The sequence below is a fragment of the Salmo salar genome, chromosome ssa01, assembly GCF_905237065.1.
Source record: "Salmo salar chromosome ssa01, Ssal_v3.1, whole genome shotgun sequence".
Classification (NCBI taxonomy): domain Eukaryota; kingdom Metazoa; phylum Chordata; class Actinopteri; order Salmoniformes; family Salmonidae; genus Salmo; species Salmo salar.
This window is the reverse complement of record NC_059442.1, coordinates 37,116,939-37,133,727: the sequence shown is the minus strand read 5'-3', so window position 1 is coordinate 37,133,727 and position 16,789 is coordinate 37,116,939. Positions and strand designations below refer to the sequence as shown.

Here is a 16,789-nt window from a genome sequence, read left to right as displayed (position 1 = left end):
CTCAAATGTAAACAAACACTGTATAGCCTCATAACATGGTTAAAACAATTTTCATATCATGGATGGTCAGTCCTTGCATCCATAGCTAGTCTATTAATCTGAGAGTGGTTACATTTCACCAGGCCCATCCCTCAGCTTTTTACCAAAACAGAGGCGGGGTGGCCGTTTTGTTATTGTTTCATCTGTGGATGTGCCCTTTAAAACAGCTGCATATTATCAAGATATTAAAGTGTCACCAACAAAAAGGTAAACAATTGGCCTATAGCAAACGGCATTCATTTTTCACATGTAAATAGCACTTTTCAGTAGTGCTCAAAGCATGCCATTCCATGAGTGCAGCATTTATTTTTGAACTCGAATCAATGAGCCCAATAACAAAATCAAACAACAGAGTAGGGCTGGCTAATAAGTCCTTAGTTTTGGGTTTATGCTCAGGGAAAAACTATTTGGCTAATCTATAATTCCATATTTCCAAGTCCTATTCTTGAAGATCAAGGGGTATAACATTTATTGGAATGACTAGAAATCTGACAGAGTTAGGTTTTTAATGTAAAGATATAATTTAAATCGTATTATATGTAGTAGAAAGCGATGGGTTAGAAGAAGCCTACATAACCAACCCATTAAGTAAAATTTAACATCCATATATGGCCAGCTATGTAAACTTTAACATTGACTTATCCTGCAATAGATGTTGTTCAGTTGGTAACATTTTTGTCTTCTTCTAATGCCTCTTAAGGGGAAAGTAATCTAAAAGTAACTGAATGTAATCAGATTACGTTACTGAGTTTGGGCAATCCAAAAGTTACGTTACTGATTACAATTTTGGATAGGCAACTAGTAACTGTAACGGATAATATTTAGAAAGTAACCTACCCAACCCTGCTTGTGACATATCTCCCTTGTTGAAAAATAATCCTCTCACCTCTCTGGTGAGCAACACAGGGACCAAAGGCTACTGCTGTGAGGTCCACTCAGCTCTTTCTGCAGGCTTAGGCTACACACTGAGATCTGCAAAGAAACCTTATTCTGCTAATTTTCTTGTTCTGTTCTTTTCTCGTTCTGCTTCCTTCTTTTTTACTCCATTTCATCTTGCAATCTCTCTCACATAAGGGAACCTCTCCCTCTGATAGATAAAACTGATCTGGATACATCTGCTGTTCTCTACAGACCATAGGTCAGGGGTCAGGGAGGTCAGACGTATCTACTGTGACCTTAATGAAGATGGTATCGTCCTTGATGTAAGTACCGTTCTCCAGCACTGTCTGGGCCACGAACAGCGGGCAGCCCGAGGCTATGTTCATCTCTGCCGTGGGCCGTCTGAAGCTGCTGCTATTGGGGTCTGGTTTAAAGGCATCCCCTAAGTGCTTCCTGGCTGGGCCCTGATCCATCAGCATCAAGGTCACCTTCTGCTTAAAGGGCCAGGGCAGCAGGGCGTCGTACTCGCCACGCATCACCACGAAGAACAGAGACAGGTGGGTTCCTTTCCCCATGCCGTCACCGTTCAGGTAGACCCGGGCACACATCTTGTAGCCAAAGTAGCCAGTGTAGAAAGGCTGGCTGTAGAGAGACAGGGTCTTTGACGCCACGGCTTCTTGTTTCCGCCGCTTGTAGTCACAGATCTTCCAGATGAGCATCCCATTGAAGGAGGCCGTCTCTAGGACCTGGAAGCGCAGGTCCATGTCTGCTAGGCGGATCTCATGGACGCTCAGCATGTCGTCGTGACGGGAGAGCTGCGTCTCTAAATAACATGCAGAGAAACAAAAGCAAGCCAATGAAATAAGAGCCCTGTATTGTCTGCACCACTCTGGACTTCTCTCTACTCTTGACTAAAAAGCTATTTCAGTGGAGATCAAGTTTTTTCAATCATTACTTTGCTCATAATGTCGTTTCAGACTTTGATCATATCAGATTGGTCCAATGTCACTTTACACTTTGAGAAACTCCTAAAAGAGTTATACAGGATTGCAGGTTTTAGTGGCAGTGAAGTGGTAAAAAATAAGAGCATTCACAAGACAAGTGTTGCGAGAGAATTCAAGGTAACTCACCTAGTGTGTGTGTGGCTGGGTTGGCCCCGCCCCGTCCTCCTTCTAGAGTGGCAACTCTGGAGCGGATGCTCTCCACAGTTCCTCGGAGGGTCTCTACCTCCTCTCGGACAGACCTCAGAGACCTCAGCTCCAGCTCCATCTCCAGAAGCTTCTCAGAGTGGGAACTCATCAACTCCTACATGGAGGAACAATCACACACACATGCAGTTACACACACTTCCATATAGGGGTGCACGATCAATCAAATTTTAATCATAACCGCGATGTTGACATGTGCAATATCCATATCGCATGAGGCTTCGATATTTAGAAAGCGCCACATAGCCGTCCGTAAAGCCAATTTAAAAAAACAAACAGATTTCTCTCGCAGTCTCTCCTCTTTGGTCCGCTTCCCAATCCCACACACACACCAAGCCCCGCCCCCTGTCACTCAAGCAGGCAGAGTTCCTCAAGCTCGAGATGCACTCTGCTAGAGATATTAGAAAAGGAGATAAGAATCACTGCGGGAAATGAATGGACAAACATAACGCTCCACCCAGCAGACTGTCGACCAATAACGTTCACTTTGTCATGCTGTGTCACGCAATTGCTAAATCTACAGAGGAAGGATAACTTGACTTTCAAGTGCAAGTGGGAGGGATTATGGAGATGCAGACGTGGCTCTGATTGGGCAATTATGACCCTGTAATAATTAGATTAACTTAAGGATATATTTCAACCTAGGTCCACTACGTCTTGATCCCCCCAACAGTGAATTCTATACTAAAAATGTATACAGCAATACAATATTTCTGAGAATAAAGGAGCTTGAACTCCTGCTAGAACAAGAGAGAGGGAAGAGGCAAATTACGTTTCTAATGAGGAAGAGGATAAACTACGATGGAAGACAAATATGTTGCTTAATATACACTGTGTACAAAACATTAGGAACACCTTCCTAATATTAAGTTGCGCCCTCAGAACAGTCTCAATTCGTCGGGACATGGACTCTACAAGGTGTCAAAAGCTTTCCACAGCAATGCTGGCCCATGTTGACTCCAATGCTTCACACAGTTGTGTCAAGTTGGCTGGATGTCCTTTGGGTGGTGGACCATTCTTGATACACATGGGAAACTGTTGAGCGGGAAAAACCCAGCAGCGTTGCAGTTCTTGACACAAACCGGTACGCCTGGTACCTACTACCATACCCCGTTCAAAACACACTTAAAATATTTTGTCTTGCCCATTCACTCTCTGAATGGCACACACACAACCCATGTGTCAATTGTCTCAAGGCTTTAAAAAATCCCCTCCCCTTCATCTACACTGACTGAAGTGAATTTAACAAGTGACATCAATAAGGGATCATAGCTTTCACCTGGTCAGTCTGTCATGGAAAGAACAGGTGTCCTTAATTTTTTGTACACTCAGTACTATTAGGTGTAGCCTATAGACCTACTTTCAGAAACTGAACTGAGTGATATATGATTTAATATATTACTTCTTTCAAGGATGCAGAAGTTGAAGGAGTCTATTAAAGAGGCAGGAATGCGGGACTCCTTCGAACAGTTGAGCCCTGAGGCAAAGGCGTTCTGCAGGACTCAAGTGAGACATGCATTGCTCAAAAACAAGAGGGAGAAGATTCACAAAAGAGATAAAGGAGTTTTCCCTGCAATTACTACACCACAGCCCAAAGTGCTACAAAGAGCTGAGGAAGACATTCTCCCTAGCAACACCAAAGACTAAACAAAGACCTGGAGAAGTTATTTTGAAGTGTGTCAAGTGCAAATGTTTCAGACAGACTTTTCAGTGCTTATATGCATAGTCTAGGCCGGCTATTAGGAATTGTATTATTATTTTGTGTTTGTGTCCTCAGCCAAATGAAGAGGAGCACATGGCATGACCACTGAAAAAAAGAATGTGCATACTTGTCTTTGATGAGATAACAGTTAAAGATCATCTTGACTACAACAAGAGTTGATGGTGTCTGTTAAGACAAAAAGCCTGCCAGACAGGCTAGTGTTCAAAGATCAGAAGCCTAACGGAAAAATGGAAACAGGTAGGCCTATATCATGTCTTCTTTACTTATCTATCATCAATACAAAATCTACCATGCCCAGTGACTGTATAGTCTCCTTATAGGAGAAGGCAGTTCATCACCTTGATGAAGTTGGACTGACTGGAAGGAACACTTGCTCTATAGCCTAAAGCTCTTGTTTGATCCTCTGTTTTTGACACTTGTTAATCACACAATGAATATTCAGGAATAATTTCAGTGAAAGCAGTAACTTGTGATCAGGGGTCCAACAATGTGAAGGCCATGAAGGATCTTGGTGCTTCCCTAGAACACAAGGACAGCTGTCACACAGCCCACTGCATAAACATTGGTCGACTCATCCCCATCATCTTTGATGTACCTCATCTCTTTAAATATGCCAGAAAAACTTTAAAAAGCATGGACTAGAAGTAAATACAGCTTAGTTCACATAATAGATGATTGCAAATTACGAAATACTAATTATATTATCGCTTATTGAGATTCAATTGTTCAATACGGCTAATCACTATTCTTCTGTCCCTATATTTCTGTCTCAATAGGAGTCTGGTCATCAGATTTTGTAGCGGCACATCAGAATGTTTTAACATTGATAAAACAAACAGCTTGAAGCTAGCTCCTAAGCTAACAGACCGACACATCCACCTGCCAACATGAGGGTTCGGACTGGCAACTCAAATCTTCAGCCATTCTGTTACTGCAGGTCGGCCTTCACATATCTCTTTTATCAAACAATGCCAATGCACACTGTCAATGTAATGCATAATGTTGCTGACTGGATCATCTGTATAACCTACCAATCTACACTGAACTAAAATATAAATGCAGCATTTTCAAACATTTTGCTGAGTTTCAGTCACATATATCATTAGGCCCTAATCTATGGATTTCACTTGACTGGGAATACAGATATGGATCTGTTGGTCTTAGATAACTTTTAAAAAAAGGGGGCGTGGATCAGAAAACCAGTCAGTATCTGGTGTGACCGCCATTTGCCTCATGCTGCGCGACACATCTCCTTCGCATAGAGTTGATCAGGCTGTTGATTGTGGCCTGTGGAATGTTGTCCCACTCCTCTTCAATGGAAGTGTGTGAAGTTGCTGGATATTGGGGGGAACTGGAACACGCTGTTGTACACGTCAATCCAGAGCATCCCAAACATGCTCAATGGGTGACATGTCTGGTAAGTATGCAGAACTGGGACATTTTCAGCTTCTATGAATTATGTACAGACCCTTGTGACATGAGGCCGTGCATTATCATGCTGAAACATGAGGTGACGACGGCGGATGAATGACACGACAACGGGCATCAGGATCACATCATCTCTGTGCATTCAAATGGCCATCAATAAAATGCAGTTGTGTTTGTTGTCTATAGCTTATGCCTGCCCATATCATAACTCTACCGCGACCATGGGGCACTCCGTTCACAACGTTGACATCATCAAAACACTCTCCCACACGATGACATCTGACCGGATCAGTTGAAACCGGGATGAATCCGTGAAGAGCACACTTCTCCAGCGTGCTAGTTGCCATTGAAGGTGAGCATTTGCCCATGAAGTTGGTTACGATGCCGATCTGTAGTCAGGTCAAGACCCTGGTGAGGACAATGAGCATGCAGATGAGCTTCACAGACAGTTTGTGCAGAAATTCTTCGGTTGTGCAAACCCACAGTTTCATCAGCTCTCCGGGTGACTGGTCTCAGATGATCCCGCAGGTGAAGAACCCGGACGTGGAGGTCCTGGGCTGGCATGGTTACATGTGGTTTGCGGTTGTGAGGCCGGTTGGACGTACTGCCATTTTCTCTAAAACAACATTGGAAAGGGGGATAACTACTCAGTTGTACAACTGAATGCATTCAACCGAAATGTGTCTTCCGCATTTAACCCAACCCCTCTGAATCAGAGAGATGCGGGGGGCTGCCTTAAATCGACATGAGGCGGTTTATGGTAGTGAAATTAAAATGATATTCTCTGGCAACAGGTCTGGTGGACATTCTTGCAGTCAGCATGCCAATTCTACACTCCCTCAAAACTTTAAACATCTGTGACCTACAACCCATACTGTCCCCCCATCGACCCCTTGACACCACCACTTGAACAGGTGTGTAAGAGTAGTTTATAGCACAGGAGATACACAATTAATTTCACTCTGTGTTAAACAAAGTACCATACTCTTAAAACATCTCATTTAGTGACATAGTTGATAACGAGAAACACAATGATTGACCAAATTTTGTTGTGTAATGTTGTACTCATATGACTATGAATAATTATATATGAATAACTACATAAATCTAAGTCAAATAAAAAAAAGTGATTAATTCAGAGAATATGATCCTTTATCCCCACAATATACCAAAGCAATTGAGAAAAATGAATGTTACGAATATGGTTGATGTCACTCTTCTAAAAGGAAGAGATCAGTGACAGCGTCGAGGCAGAGATGCAAGCGTATGTGGCTGGTTGGGCGGCCCGGAAGCTGTCCCTGGATCGAGACCTAGGGAATTGTGACAGGCGTGGTGACCTAGTCTCCTATGCAGCCCAGCAAGGAGCACATCCATACAGCACAAACGATTCACAGACACAGCAAACCTAAAAATCAGGCTTTCAGATATGTTATTGGGCACTATAAATAAAATTGAAAATCCCTTCAAGTCAATCACACACATTTGGCAGAGAAAAACATAAAATAATAAAAAGCACACTTACAAAATCACACAGACTCATTCACTGCACAACACACAGACCAGCCAAAGCATGCCATCCTGCTTTCAGAGCAGTAGTACGCCATGTGTCGAATCAGTGCAGAGCTGCGCAGACAACCCGAAACAATTCATAGGACAAGAGGCAGCCAAGAAAAACTAAAACTGAAATGTTTAACAGTGTAGCTTAAAAGCTAGAAACATTGATGAACTTACAACCTTGCTGCCTAGTACGGATCTGGATTTAGACAGGGACATCGTACCATATCAGCTGCATCACTCATATTGTATGTTCTCTTGATAAGCATTGTTATTACATAGACTATCCTTTATATTTTGGTGTTGTTGTATTTCTCATGCTCCTGCCTTGTTTGTTGTAGCTAGAGTCACTGGTTCCTTATCATGCACGGTACTTTGTATCTGCAGCAGCAGCACTATTGCTGATGTCATTGGTCTCAAAGAGACTTTGGGCTCAACATATTACAGGTTACCTATTATAAGAACAACGTAATGTCTCCTCACCCACACCAACCTATCACCTGGTCTCCTATCATAGTTCTGCAGTTTTCTTTAAATGTAGTGCTACATTGGTACTTACTATGTTTAGATAGTTGTGTCCACTGAGAAAGAACGTGATGATTTGCTGGTGATTTAGCTACTGCTAAGCAGGTGCGGTTCCTTAATCCTTCCACTGCATACCTCATCCTTCTAATATTACCCAACCATGTTGGCTTTGCCAGACCAAGAACAATGACACCTGAATAACTAAAAAAATGATGTTACATGATCTTCCTCACGTCTATTTTATTTACATTTCCAGCTAGCTAACTCATTTCGATACGAACGCACAACTAACACAATTGACTGCTTTTGCGAAATAGCAGATGACAAACTTCAACATCTCTCCTTTTTTGAATCAAATTACGACTCAGAAACTCATCATTGTTCAAATTAACAACATATTTCTACAATTTGATTGCTATGTTTCTGTTGATCAGACGGTCTGGTCTCTATGTCGGTCAACACTCAACCAAAAAACGAATCTTTGCGATTGCGCGAATATAGCGCTGATGATTGGTCGTGAGCCTGCTGGGCGAAGCGTTATACGTCTCTCCATTCATTTTCCGCCAGGATTCTTATCTCCTCCTTTCTCTAAAATCTCTGGCTAAATCCACTGAGATAGGGCAAATATTGATAGCAAACTTTTGCTAATATACAGGCCGGTACCAGTGTTGGACTATATCAGCATTGTTTGTGCAATAGCTTGTTCTTAAAATCAGAGAAGAAAATGCAAAGAATATTCTAAAATATTTGTCTGAATGTAGCCATCTATTTAAATCGAATTAGGGTCCCCTGGGAAACACTGACCAACACTTTGGTTCCTACTGTCACAACTATCTCCTCCCTTACTTCCGTTGTCATGCCAAACAAAACTGCATTCCATGTGCCCACTGTATTCCAACCATAGCAGTAGAATGATCATTCTAATTTTACGTTTCCAACAATTCACCCAAGTGTTTTCATCAAGAATCGCAAGTAAAATCGCAATTGCAATAGTTGGTACAAAAATCGCAATTAATGTTATGCATATATCGTGCAGCCCTACATGACAGGACTTTACCTCCAACTGAGAAATCAGTAAATGGGACTGAAGGACAGTGCATTATGTCATGATGCATGTCAAAGACAAGTATTATTATGTATGCCAAAGGCGAGTATTACGTCTTTATTATAAGGTTAGATAATGACACAGAATTGGACCTTTACCTGCATGGTATTGAGCTTCTGGTCCAGCTGTCTATTCTTCTCCCTCATCTCCTCGTACTGAGACAATGTTTCAGACAGACGGCTGCTCAGGCCTGGCAGAACCTTGTACCGCTCCAGAAGCTCTCCTTTAACATCCTCCACCTAGACGGACGATAAACAATATCTGTTGTTGTTATTACTGCTTTGTTACCCTGAACTACAGTAACCATTCAGCCCTAGGGTTAGTTGTTTTTATGACGTTAGCTGTGTGGTTAATTTAGTTTCAATTCTCCCAACTGATTTCTTTCAGGTACTTCCCAAAATATATTTGGTTGTTAGTGTGTTACATATAAATGTGTGAATCAACATTTTCATTATGCTGATTCTATCAAATGTTTCCTCTAAATTGTACACAGGGCAAATTGTTATAAAAAATGAAGTTAATTGCAGTACCTTGGCCTCCAGTGTAGTGTTCCTGGTTGCCATCAACCGCAGGTGTTCAGAGGCAAAGCTAGATTCATGGTCCCTCATGTCTTGGTTGAGACCCTACAGAGTAACAGGGAATATCATATCAGTAACATACCAGCTTAAAACTACTGTATGCTCTCCTAAATGTGGCTGAGTTGGTGTTCAGTGGGACAGTAGCACCACTTTCTTATGATAACAATAGCAAGACAAAGGAGCAGGAGAGCCATCACGAGGAGTTCATAGTGGCCATGTTATTCCAACTTATATTAAACATATCATTATTAATAACATTTAACAGTCATAGTAACATGAAGACTGACCTTGAAATTGCATCCAAAGCGGATAAAGGAGCAGGTGACCTGAGCCTTTGGACAGTCATGTTGATGACTTGTCAGCTGAGAGTAGAAACACACATTTAGGTTCAATCATTTCCTTCTATATCAAGCATTTGCAGTACAACGTGGTCTCAATGAAATGAGCAACCATTGTATCACAAAATCTAAAACTATGTTTATCCATCTGATGATAAGTGGAAAGATGACCAATCTTGTTTTGCATTAATACAATTTATATTACGAACATTAAAATAAACTCCTTACTTTGCTCCGTAAGATGGAGGGGAAAGTACAATGATTGGGGCAGGCCACCGGAAATGAAGGACAAACGGTGTCTTTGTGTTTCTGAAAAAGTTATAAGGTAAAGAGAAATTGACACTATGGAAAGCAAATACACCTAGTAAATATTCACACAAAAAACATTGAACACAAACACTGAACTGGCTCTACAACATCAATCAATGATATTGTTTAGGGAAGTAACAGCGTTGTTATAGTCAGTGATTAAGGTGGACTTAAATACATGCCAGTACCAGAACGACAGTGAGAAGGTCACTTCTGGTGACTTTTTAAAAATACATTCTACTCCAAAATTCATGAAAATGTAAATGACGTTGACATCTGAAATATAACTGATGTGCGCCGCTGCACTGTAGGAAGATGAGGAGCAAGTAGTGGCTGTGCGCTCATGGCTCTCATTCACGCCACTGTTTGCTTCAAATATACCTTGTAACGTGATCTTAAAGGGACAGTGCAAGATTTGGCAATTAAGCCCCTTTTCTACTTACCCAGAGTCCGATGAACTCATGGATACCATGTGTATGTCTCTGCGTGCAGTTTGAGCGGAGGTAGTTTCACTAGCATGCTAGCTGTTCCCATAGACTTCCAGTCATTGCGCTAATGCTAGTTAGTAATTGCGCAAACGCTAGTCAGCAACTTCTTTCAAACTGCAGTCATATTTTTGGGCTGCCTCTGCTAAATGAATATAGGGGAAACGCTGCAGTAGTCATTTTGGGTGCCGGTCCTCTTTATATCCTTTTATACAGTATGTTGTCGTCTTAGGTCTCTCTTTATGTAGTGTTGTGTTCTCTCTCTTGTCGTGATGTGTGTTTTGGCCTATATTTATATGCTATTTCTTTTTTAATCCCAGCCCCCGTCCCCGCAGAAGGTCTTTTGCCTTTTGGTAGGCCGTCATTGAAAATAAGAACTTGTACTTAACTGACTTGCCTTGTTAAATAAAAATACAATTAGGTGCCAGTACTCATTCTATTTAAAGAGTGAAAGAAAAATATTGATTTATGCAGTACTGCCACTCAGGTAAAAAAATAAATAATCATGTTCATCTTGTAAATGACAATGTGTTGTAAATGTTCATATGTGCGCAGTGCTCAGCTGTAGGCCTCAAATTTATGCTGGTGCTGTTATGTGCAGACCATCCTGCTGGGGTCTCTGTCCTCATCCTTCAGCCTTAGTCGATATACATTTATGTAATTTAGAATACGCTTATCCAGAGCGACTTAGGCCAACAATAGGTAAGACAACCACATATCAGTCGCATATTGCTGAAATTATTTTCAATACTTCCGAAACCAACACAATAGCCTATATTTCTGTGCACAAAAATTAGCAGGAGTGATTTTTAATCGGGAAGGGACAAGAAAGTTGCCGAGGTTATAGAACTGTTGCGAGAATGAATTTTCACTCCCGTGTCAACCTCTAGCCTGTGGTAAACACAGGCTTAGAAGATCTTATATGGTTTGTTCAAGGAGATAAACTTCATCAGCTAACGCCACCTTTTGTGAATTTTGAATAATTTATGTAATCACATAAAGGCTTCATAATTGATAAAGGTCATGTTAACGGACTGCTATCATCTCATATAACAAAATGTATAAGATCTCCAAAGCCTGTGTTAACCTCAGACCTCATTTTCGGCGATTATTCCAAAACCCTATTCTTTCGCCATTCATATTTCCCATAGGGATGGCTGAACAAACCAGAGGTAACTCATTTCCCGGGTTTCAGGACTACAATCTGATGAGCTCTATTATAAACAGATCACATTGTGATGTCATGATGTGGGCCAAAAGTTCCATACCACCTGAACAGCCTTAAATTCCAGGTATTATTTTTTATTTTTTTACACAGAAAGGGCATTATCATTATTCAATCATTTTCACAATGTCAGGGTGTTATTTCGACCTCGTGGTATGTAAATATCTTTTTTTTTTTAAACAGGAAACTCACGTTTAAACTGCCCCTTTAAAGAGAAAATATTCTATAGGAGGTGCAGGTTTGGTGAGCACCGGCCCAACTCAAGTAGTGGTTCTAGTTACCTGTAATTCAGTCATGGCCATCTTCTGCATGCAGAATTCACAGGTGGTCTCCCTGTGTTTACATTTCCAACTCAAATGTTCAGGAATGTCTTTGCGCATCATCTTCTCTTTGCACTTTCCCAAAGGGCATGGCACCTCAAAATACGGACACACATTTAAATGATCCTGGTAAAAAAAAAAAAAAAATACATTTAAGGAAAAGGAATCATGAGTGTAAAGAAAATGTTACGTATTATTATAGTAATTCATAACAGTTGATGGGAAATGTTCAACCAATGTGACTAACATCAAGGAGAATTGTAGAAAACACTTTTCTAAAACGGTCATTCAAAATGGGTGGATCTTTTGCAGTTCAGAGTTTGATTACCGACGGTGTGCACTGTGCAACAATGGGACTTTTTATTTTCCCCAGTCAGACACTTACCATGACCTGCTGTAAACTTATCTGCTCCTTACAGCCGTTCTTTTCACTCCTGCAGTACACTCTCAGAGCCATGATCTCTCTATTGCAGCATACGTCACGGAAGACCTGACAAAACACCCACAACACTATTGTCACTGATTAAGTTCAAGGCCATTTGGAATGGGTATATAGCAGGGATGGGCAACTTTGATGGGGATGGAGGCCACCAAAAATCTGAACTCATCATGAGGGGCCTCAGTGGCTCACGGGTCTGCGTAGCCACATCCATACCCACACATGCAGTCAGATGATGTTTTAAATGTTATTTAGTGCAATTCTACACATTCTGCTATGGAGCATAGAGAAAATGTTGCTGTTTTAAAGCAATTTTACCATGGGCGTAGAGAAGATCTTGCAATTTTATAACTCATTTCATGCAATTCTATAAACTGAATGGGTTTAGATCGCTCGCTAAACTAACTTATCAATCTAAAAAACGTTAGCTGATATGGGTTAATTGAGTGCACAACCAAATTTTGAAATGTACCTTGTGTATTCTACTATTTTAACTCTCAACAGTTAGTTGAGACCCTGACTGAGTTAAAAAATATTTATTTTTTTATTTTTATTTTTTATCCTTGGGGCTGGTATATAGGGATGATGATAGTGATGCAAATCATTTTCATAGTCTTACCTTGTCTTTGAACAGAGGTTCCTTATCTTCTGGACATACTGGATTCGGTTTGCTGTAAAGTAGATTTAACTAATAATTTACGTCCATCAAGGATCCTATTAACAACTAGTGGCCAATGACTTCATTATTCCTCAATCATCATCACATGATCATCACATGATCATTGAATGACAAACCAATCTTACCAGAAAGACAGCTGACATATCAAACACACTGACAAGAATTTCTGTAATTTCTCAACTGTAATTTCCTAAACATACCCATTAATTCTCACACTCAGGATGAATATCAAATCTCTTCTCCTCACCTTAGCTGCTCAGAGATACAGGTTTCACAGAACCTGTGTCCGCATTCTGTCTGCCTGGGGTTGCAAAGCACCAGCTTGCAGGACTCACAGCAGTACTTGGGTTCCGGGGTGGCTACGAAGTGGTCCCTGAAGCCCCCGTGCTGGGGTAGGAAGCCTGCCACGTGGTCGCTGGGCCAGGGGCGCTGGGCCAGGGAGAGAGCGGCCAGGGAGAGAGCGCATTGCTGGAGGGGGATCTGCAGCTCCCGCCCGTCCGCATTCCGCCCTGCTGACATGACCTGGGGAGGGCACACACACAGACAGACATGAGGTCAGAGATGTTTAATAAAATGTACAGTTGCAACATACAGGACAAACACAACATTGTGTTTCAGCTGAGGCATTGCCACATCAACAGCTCACGACTGGCAGGCCAAGTCTTGGGAAACCCCTTTATAACAGGCATAGCTAACTGGGGCTAATTTTATCTCCGCTCTGACTCGGAGCAGAGTGGAGTGCACAAGCAGGAAGGCCTGGGACTGGAATAAAACATATCCAAAATTAGATAGAGGACAAAACTTAATCTAGACTGACCCAAGCCTTTATTATTGACTTGCCAAAACATGATTTACTTTCGGAGTGCAAGCCATAGGAGGCCAAGCAATCTAGGCTAGAACATCCTTCAATTGACTCAAATCCCATGTAAATATAGCATACACATGAAAAACATGAACTTCTACTAGTAGGTTCTAGTTAAAATGGAGACTTGAGAAAGGTTCCCAAGAAGCTAGAGATCAACTCTGACCTAATGACTGAACCATCAGCTCTACATCCTGTTACACATGGTTCAACTGGCTCATTCATATAGTACAACTGAACCCATTCAGACTGACACTGGTTAGGATATCAAGACTGGCCACTTCTACAACTCTGCCCTCAACGTTGAAAGTCCATCCAACCATCATCACTGGATGAGCAAATGGACTTGGCCTAGGCTATTCGCTGACCAGTTCATGTGGCTCGCAAGGGACTTCCTGGGATATTCAAGGGGCTTTTCCACATGCCTGTCCCTGTCTATCACCACTGACTGACTACACACACACACACACACACACACACACAACTTAGTAGTCACACACACACACAAGTGTAAGCCTACACAAACTCCAGAACCAGCTGGATAGAAGCTGTCAGCAAAAGTTAGAAATGTAGATTGGTTAGGCTAGATTGATATCTTCGTTATCTCCTACTTACACTAGTAAATTTGAGATTGTTTCGGGTACATTTGGGCCAGGGACGAGATTAGTCAGGTCTATCTTCCTTGACAGGAAATCTGTTTCTGATGAAACGCTGAGCATTATGTAAAATTGGGTATTTCCCCTGTTAAATACACTCACTGATAGGTTTACATGGAGAATGTCCAACATCTTTTGAGAAAGAGGCCCAATAGTATTTAACAGTAGTATTTACAGTAGTATTTACAGTATTTAAACCTGGTCATAATGCTCGATGCTGAAAGGACACATTGTGTCTAACAGTGAGTGGATGAAGAAAAGAGGAGGGAAATCAGTCACACGTCATAGGATCTCGCCTGAGAAGCTCTCATACGGCCATGAAATGCACCAGCTATCTATTCTACTCAGACAACATCGGTACAGAGGGCAGTCTCTCCACTCCCATTATACAGATGTAGCCAAGTATTTTTATGCTGGTTGAGTAACATGACATCACAAAACAAAAACGAAACAAGTAGGGGAATTCTCTGAGTGACCTTTCATTGCACTTAGGTTTGGCACAATTACCATAACCATGTAACTACTGGTATGGATAAAGACCATCATGAAAATAAAATAACAGTCATCATGACCATATATATATATATTTGTTTTAATTGTGTGGAATGAACAGCTGACTGAAGACGGGATGGCCGGGCATTCAGGCAGTTGAGTCTTTCTGCTATAACATGGACTACACAACATGATTAAACATTGTTGCTCTTTGCTGAAACAAGCAAAGTGTTGTAGCAAATGAGTCTTCAGTTGTCTAAGCAATGCCTCCCTCCCAGCAGCAACACATGCAGTCAGGAGCGGAGGATGAGAGAAAATGTGCGTCTAACTGTTATAACAGTAACAGCGATCACTTGGCTGACCAATTACCGTCATCCAAAATTCCATGACCGTCACAGCTCTAATTGCTCTAAATCAGATCAAAGTGTATTGGTCACATACACAGATTTGCAGATGTTATCGTAGGTGCAGCGAAATGCTCGTGTTTCTAGCTACATGGAACACTATAACCTGAAAGCAAGAGAACTTGGAAACAGGTGAATCTTCCCAGAACAGATTCATGTTTTTCTGATCAGTGATCTCAGACCTGGCCAATCAGTAATGTGATTCTGTTAAAAGAATGTTTTCAATGTTTCATATGCATACAGGCATACCGTTTGGCATGTCTCGAAGGCATTATTGACATATGATAAGCATATATTTCAATACAAATATATTTGTGCTCCCAATATTTACTATTACCAGACTGTTCACCATGTCTGATAATAGAAACCACACTCCAAAATAGAAATTCATGCAAATGACTTGAGGTAGATTTTTGGACAACCAATTTGTCATAACTGCAATTAATGTATTGCACATGCATTGGTGTAAAACTGAAGATCTTATAATATAATCTCATGTCAACGTAAAATGACATGACAAGGTGATCATGTGGAATAATACATTTTTAGAATATGCCATTATTGGTCTATTTTCACCATGGTTTAGATGGCTGAGTGTAGGCAATTCAGTGCACCACAATGGATGTTTTAAATTACATCATACCCCGATTTGAAGCCTCCCTAGCTCCACACATGTTTTGGCTCACAACTGCATGGCTACTCAACATGTTGCAATCTAGACAGACATAGCTACATAAAAGTCAAATTCACTATATTATAATTAGCTTTCCCGTCTAGCAACAATACTTACATGAATCAGATATAACGTTGGCCAACGCAACGCCGTTTTCCAGGAGCTACAATGTTACAAATGGAGCTTCGATGAATGGCACGTTCATGAACGTGAACACCACAACGTAACCGCTTACAATGAAAACGACCAAACACTGCCGGTTTTAAAACAGGCAGCTAGAGGCTTTTGATCGGTAGCTGACATTTTAAAAACAGAATGGTAAAAGGAAATGTACTAAAATCCATACGGGAATATAGCAGAAAAAGCAGCCGCTGCTGACTTGCTCTTGTCTTGATGTCTAGTGGTTGGAAAGCCCCCTTTGCTTTGGCCTTACTTCCTCAGGAAATCCCCGTCAAGAAGAAAAAAATTGTAGTCAGCCAGTGGTAGGCCATGATGTGTTGTATGGTATTTCCGCTAGATGGCAGTGTCATCATCACCATCAAGTGTGAAGTGTACTACGGGAATTGCTGTCAGATATACAAACGTGGGACATTTTACTGTTTGTAATGGTCTGTACCCATCACTTACTGCACATGAGTCATATCCTCCTATTCAGTAAAATATTTATTTTCTCCTCCAGTCCTGAAACAATACTCGATCCTTCTTCAGAAAAGGCATTTATTTAAAAAGAACCATTATTTAACCAAGTCAGTTAAGCACAAATTCTTATTTACGATGACGACCTACCCCGGCCAAACCCTAACTATGCTGGGCCAATCGTGCGCCACCCTATGGGACTCCCAATCACAGCCTGGAATCAAACCAGGGT

At 41.3% G+C, this 16,789-nt stretch overlaps 1 protein-coding gene across 1 annotated transcript; it reads right to left on the bottom strand.

Annotated features, from left to right (window-relative positions):
* Positions 1 to 214: 214 nt before the first annotated feature.
* On the bottom strand, positions 215 to 16,370 carry traf3 (TNF receptor-associated factor 3). Its single transcript, XM_014192787.2, has 11 exons — positions 16,039 to 16,370; positions 13,082 to 13,356; positions 12,775 to 12,826; positions 12,102 to 12,206; positions 11,678 to 11,842; positions 9,606 to 9,686; positions 9,327 to 9,401; positions 8,992 to 9,084; positions 8,560 to 8,700; positions 2,049 to 2,223; positions 215 to 1,741 (listed from the first exon to the last, which is right to left on the bottom strand). Exons 2-11 carry the CDS (start codon positions 13,351 to 13,353, stop codon positions 1,179 to 1,181), a joined length of 1,722 nt encoding a protein of 573 aa, XP_014048262.1. The 5' UTR covers positions 13,354 to 13,356; positions 16,039 to 16,370; the 3' UTR covers positions 215 to 1,178.
* Positions 16,371 to 16,789: the final 419 nt, after the last annotated feature.

Bases quoted from the DNA above. Each gene is read 5' to 3' on its own strand.
- traf3 (XM_014192787.2), bottom strand. From the start codon at position 13,353: ATGTCAGCAGGGCGGAATGCGGACGGGCGGGAGCTGCAGATCCCCCTC. The intron at 2,224-8,559 runs GTAAAGGTCCAA...TCCTCCATGTAG, and splicing joins AGAAGCTCAATACCATGCAG to GAGTTGATGAGTTCCCACTC. The intron at 1,742-2,048 runs GTGAGTTACCTT...CATGTTATTTAG, and splicing joins CCCAGCCACACACACACTAG to AGACGCAGCTCTCCCGTCAC.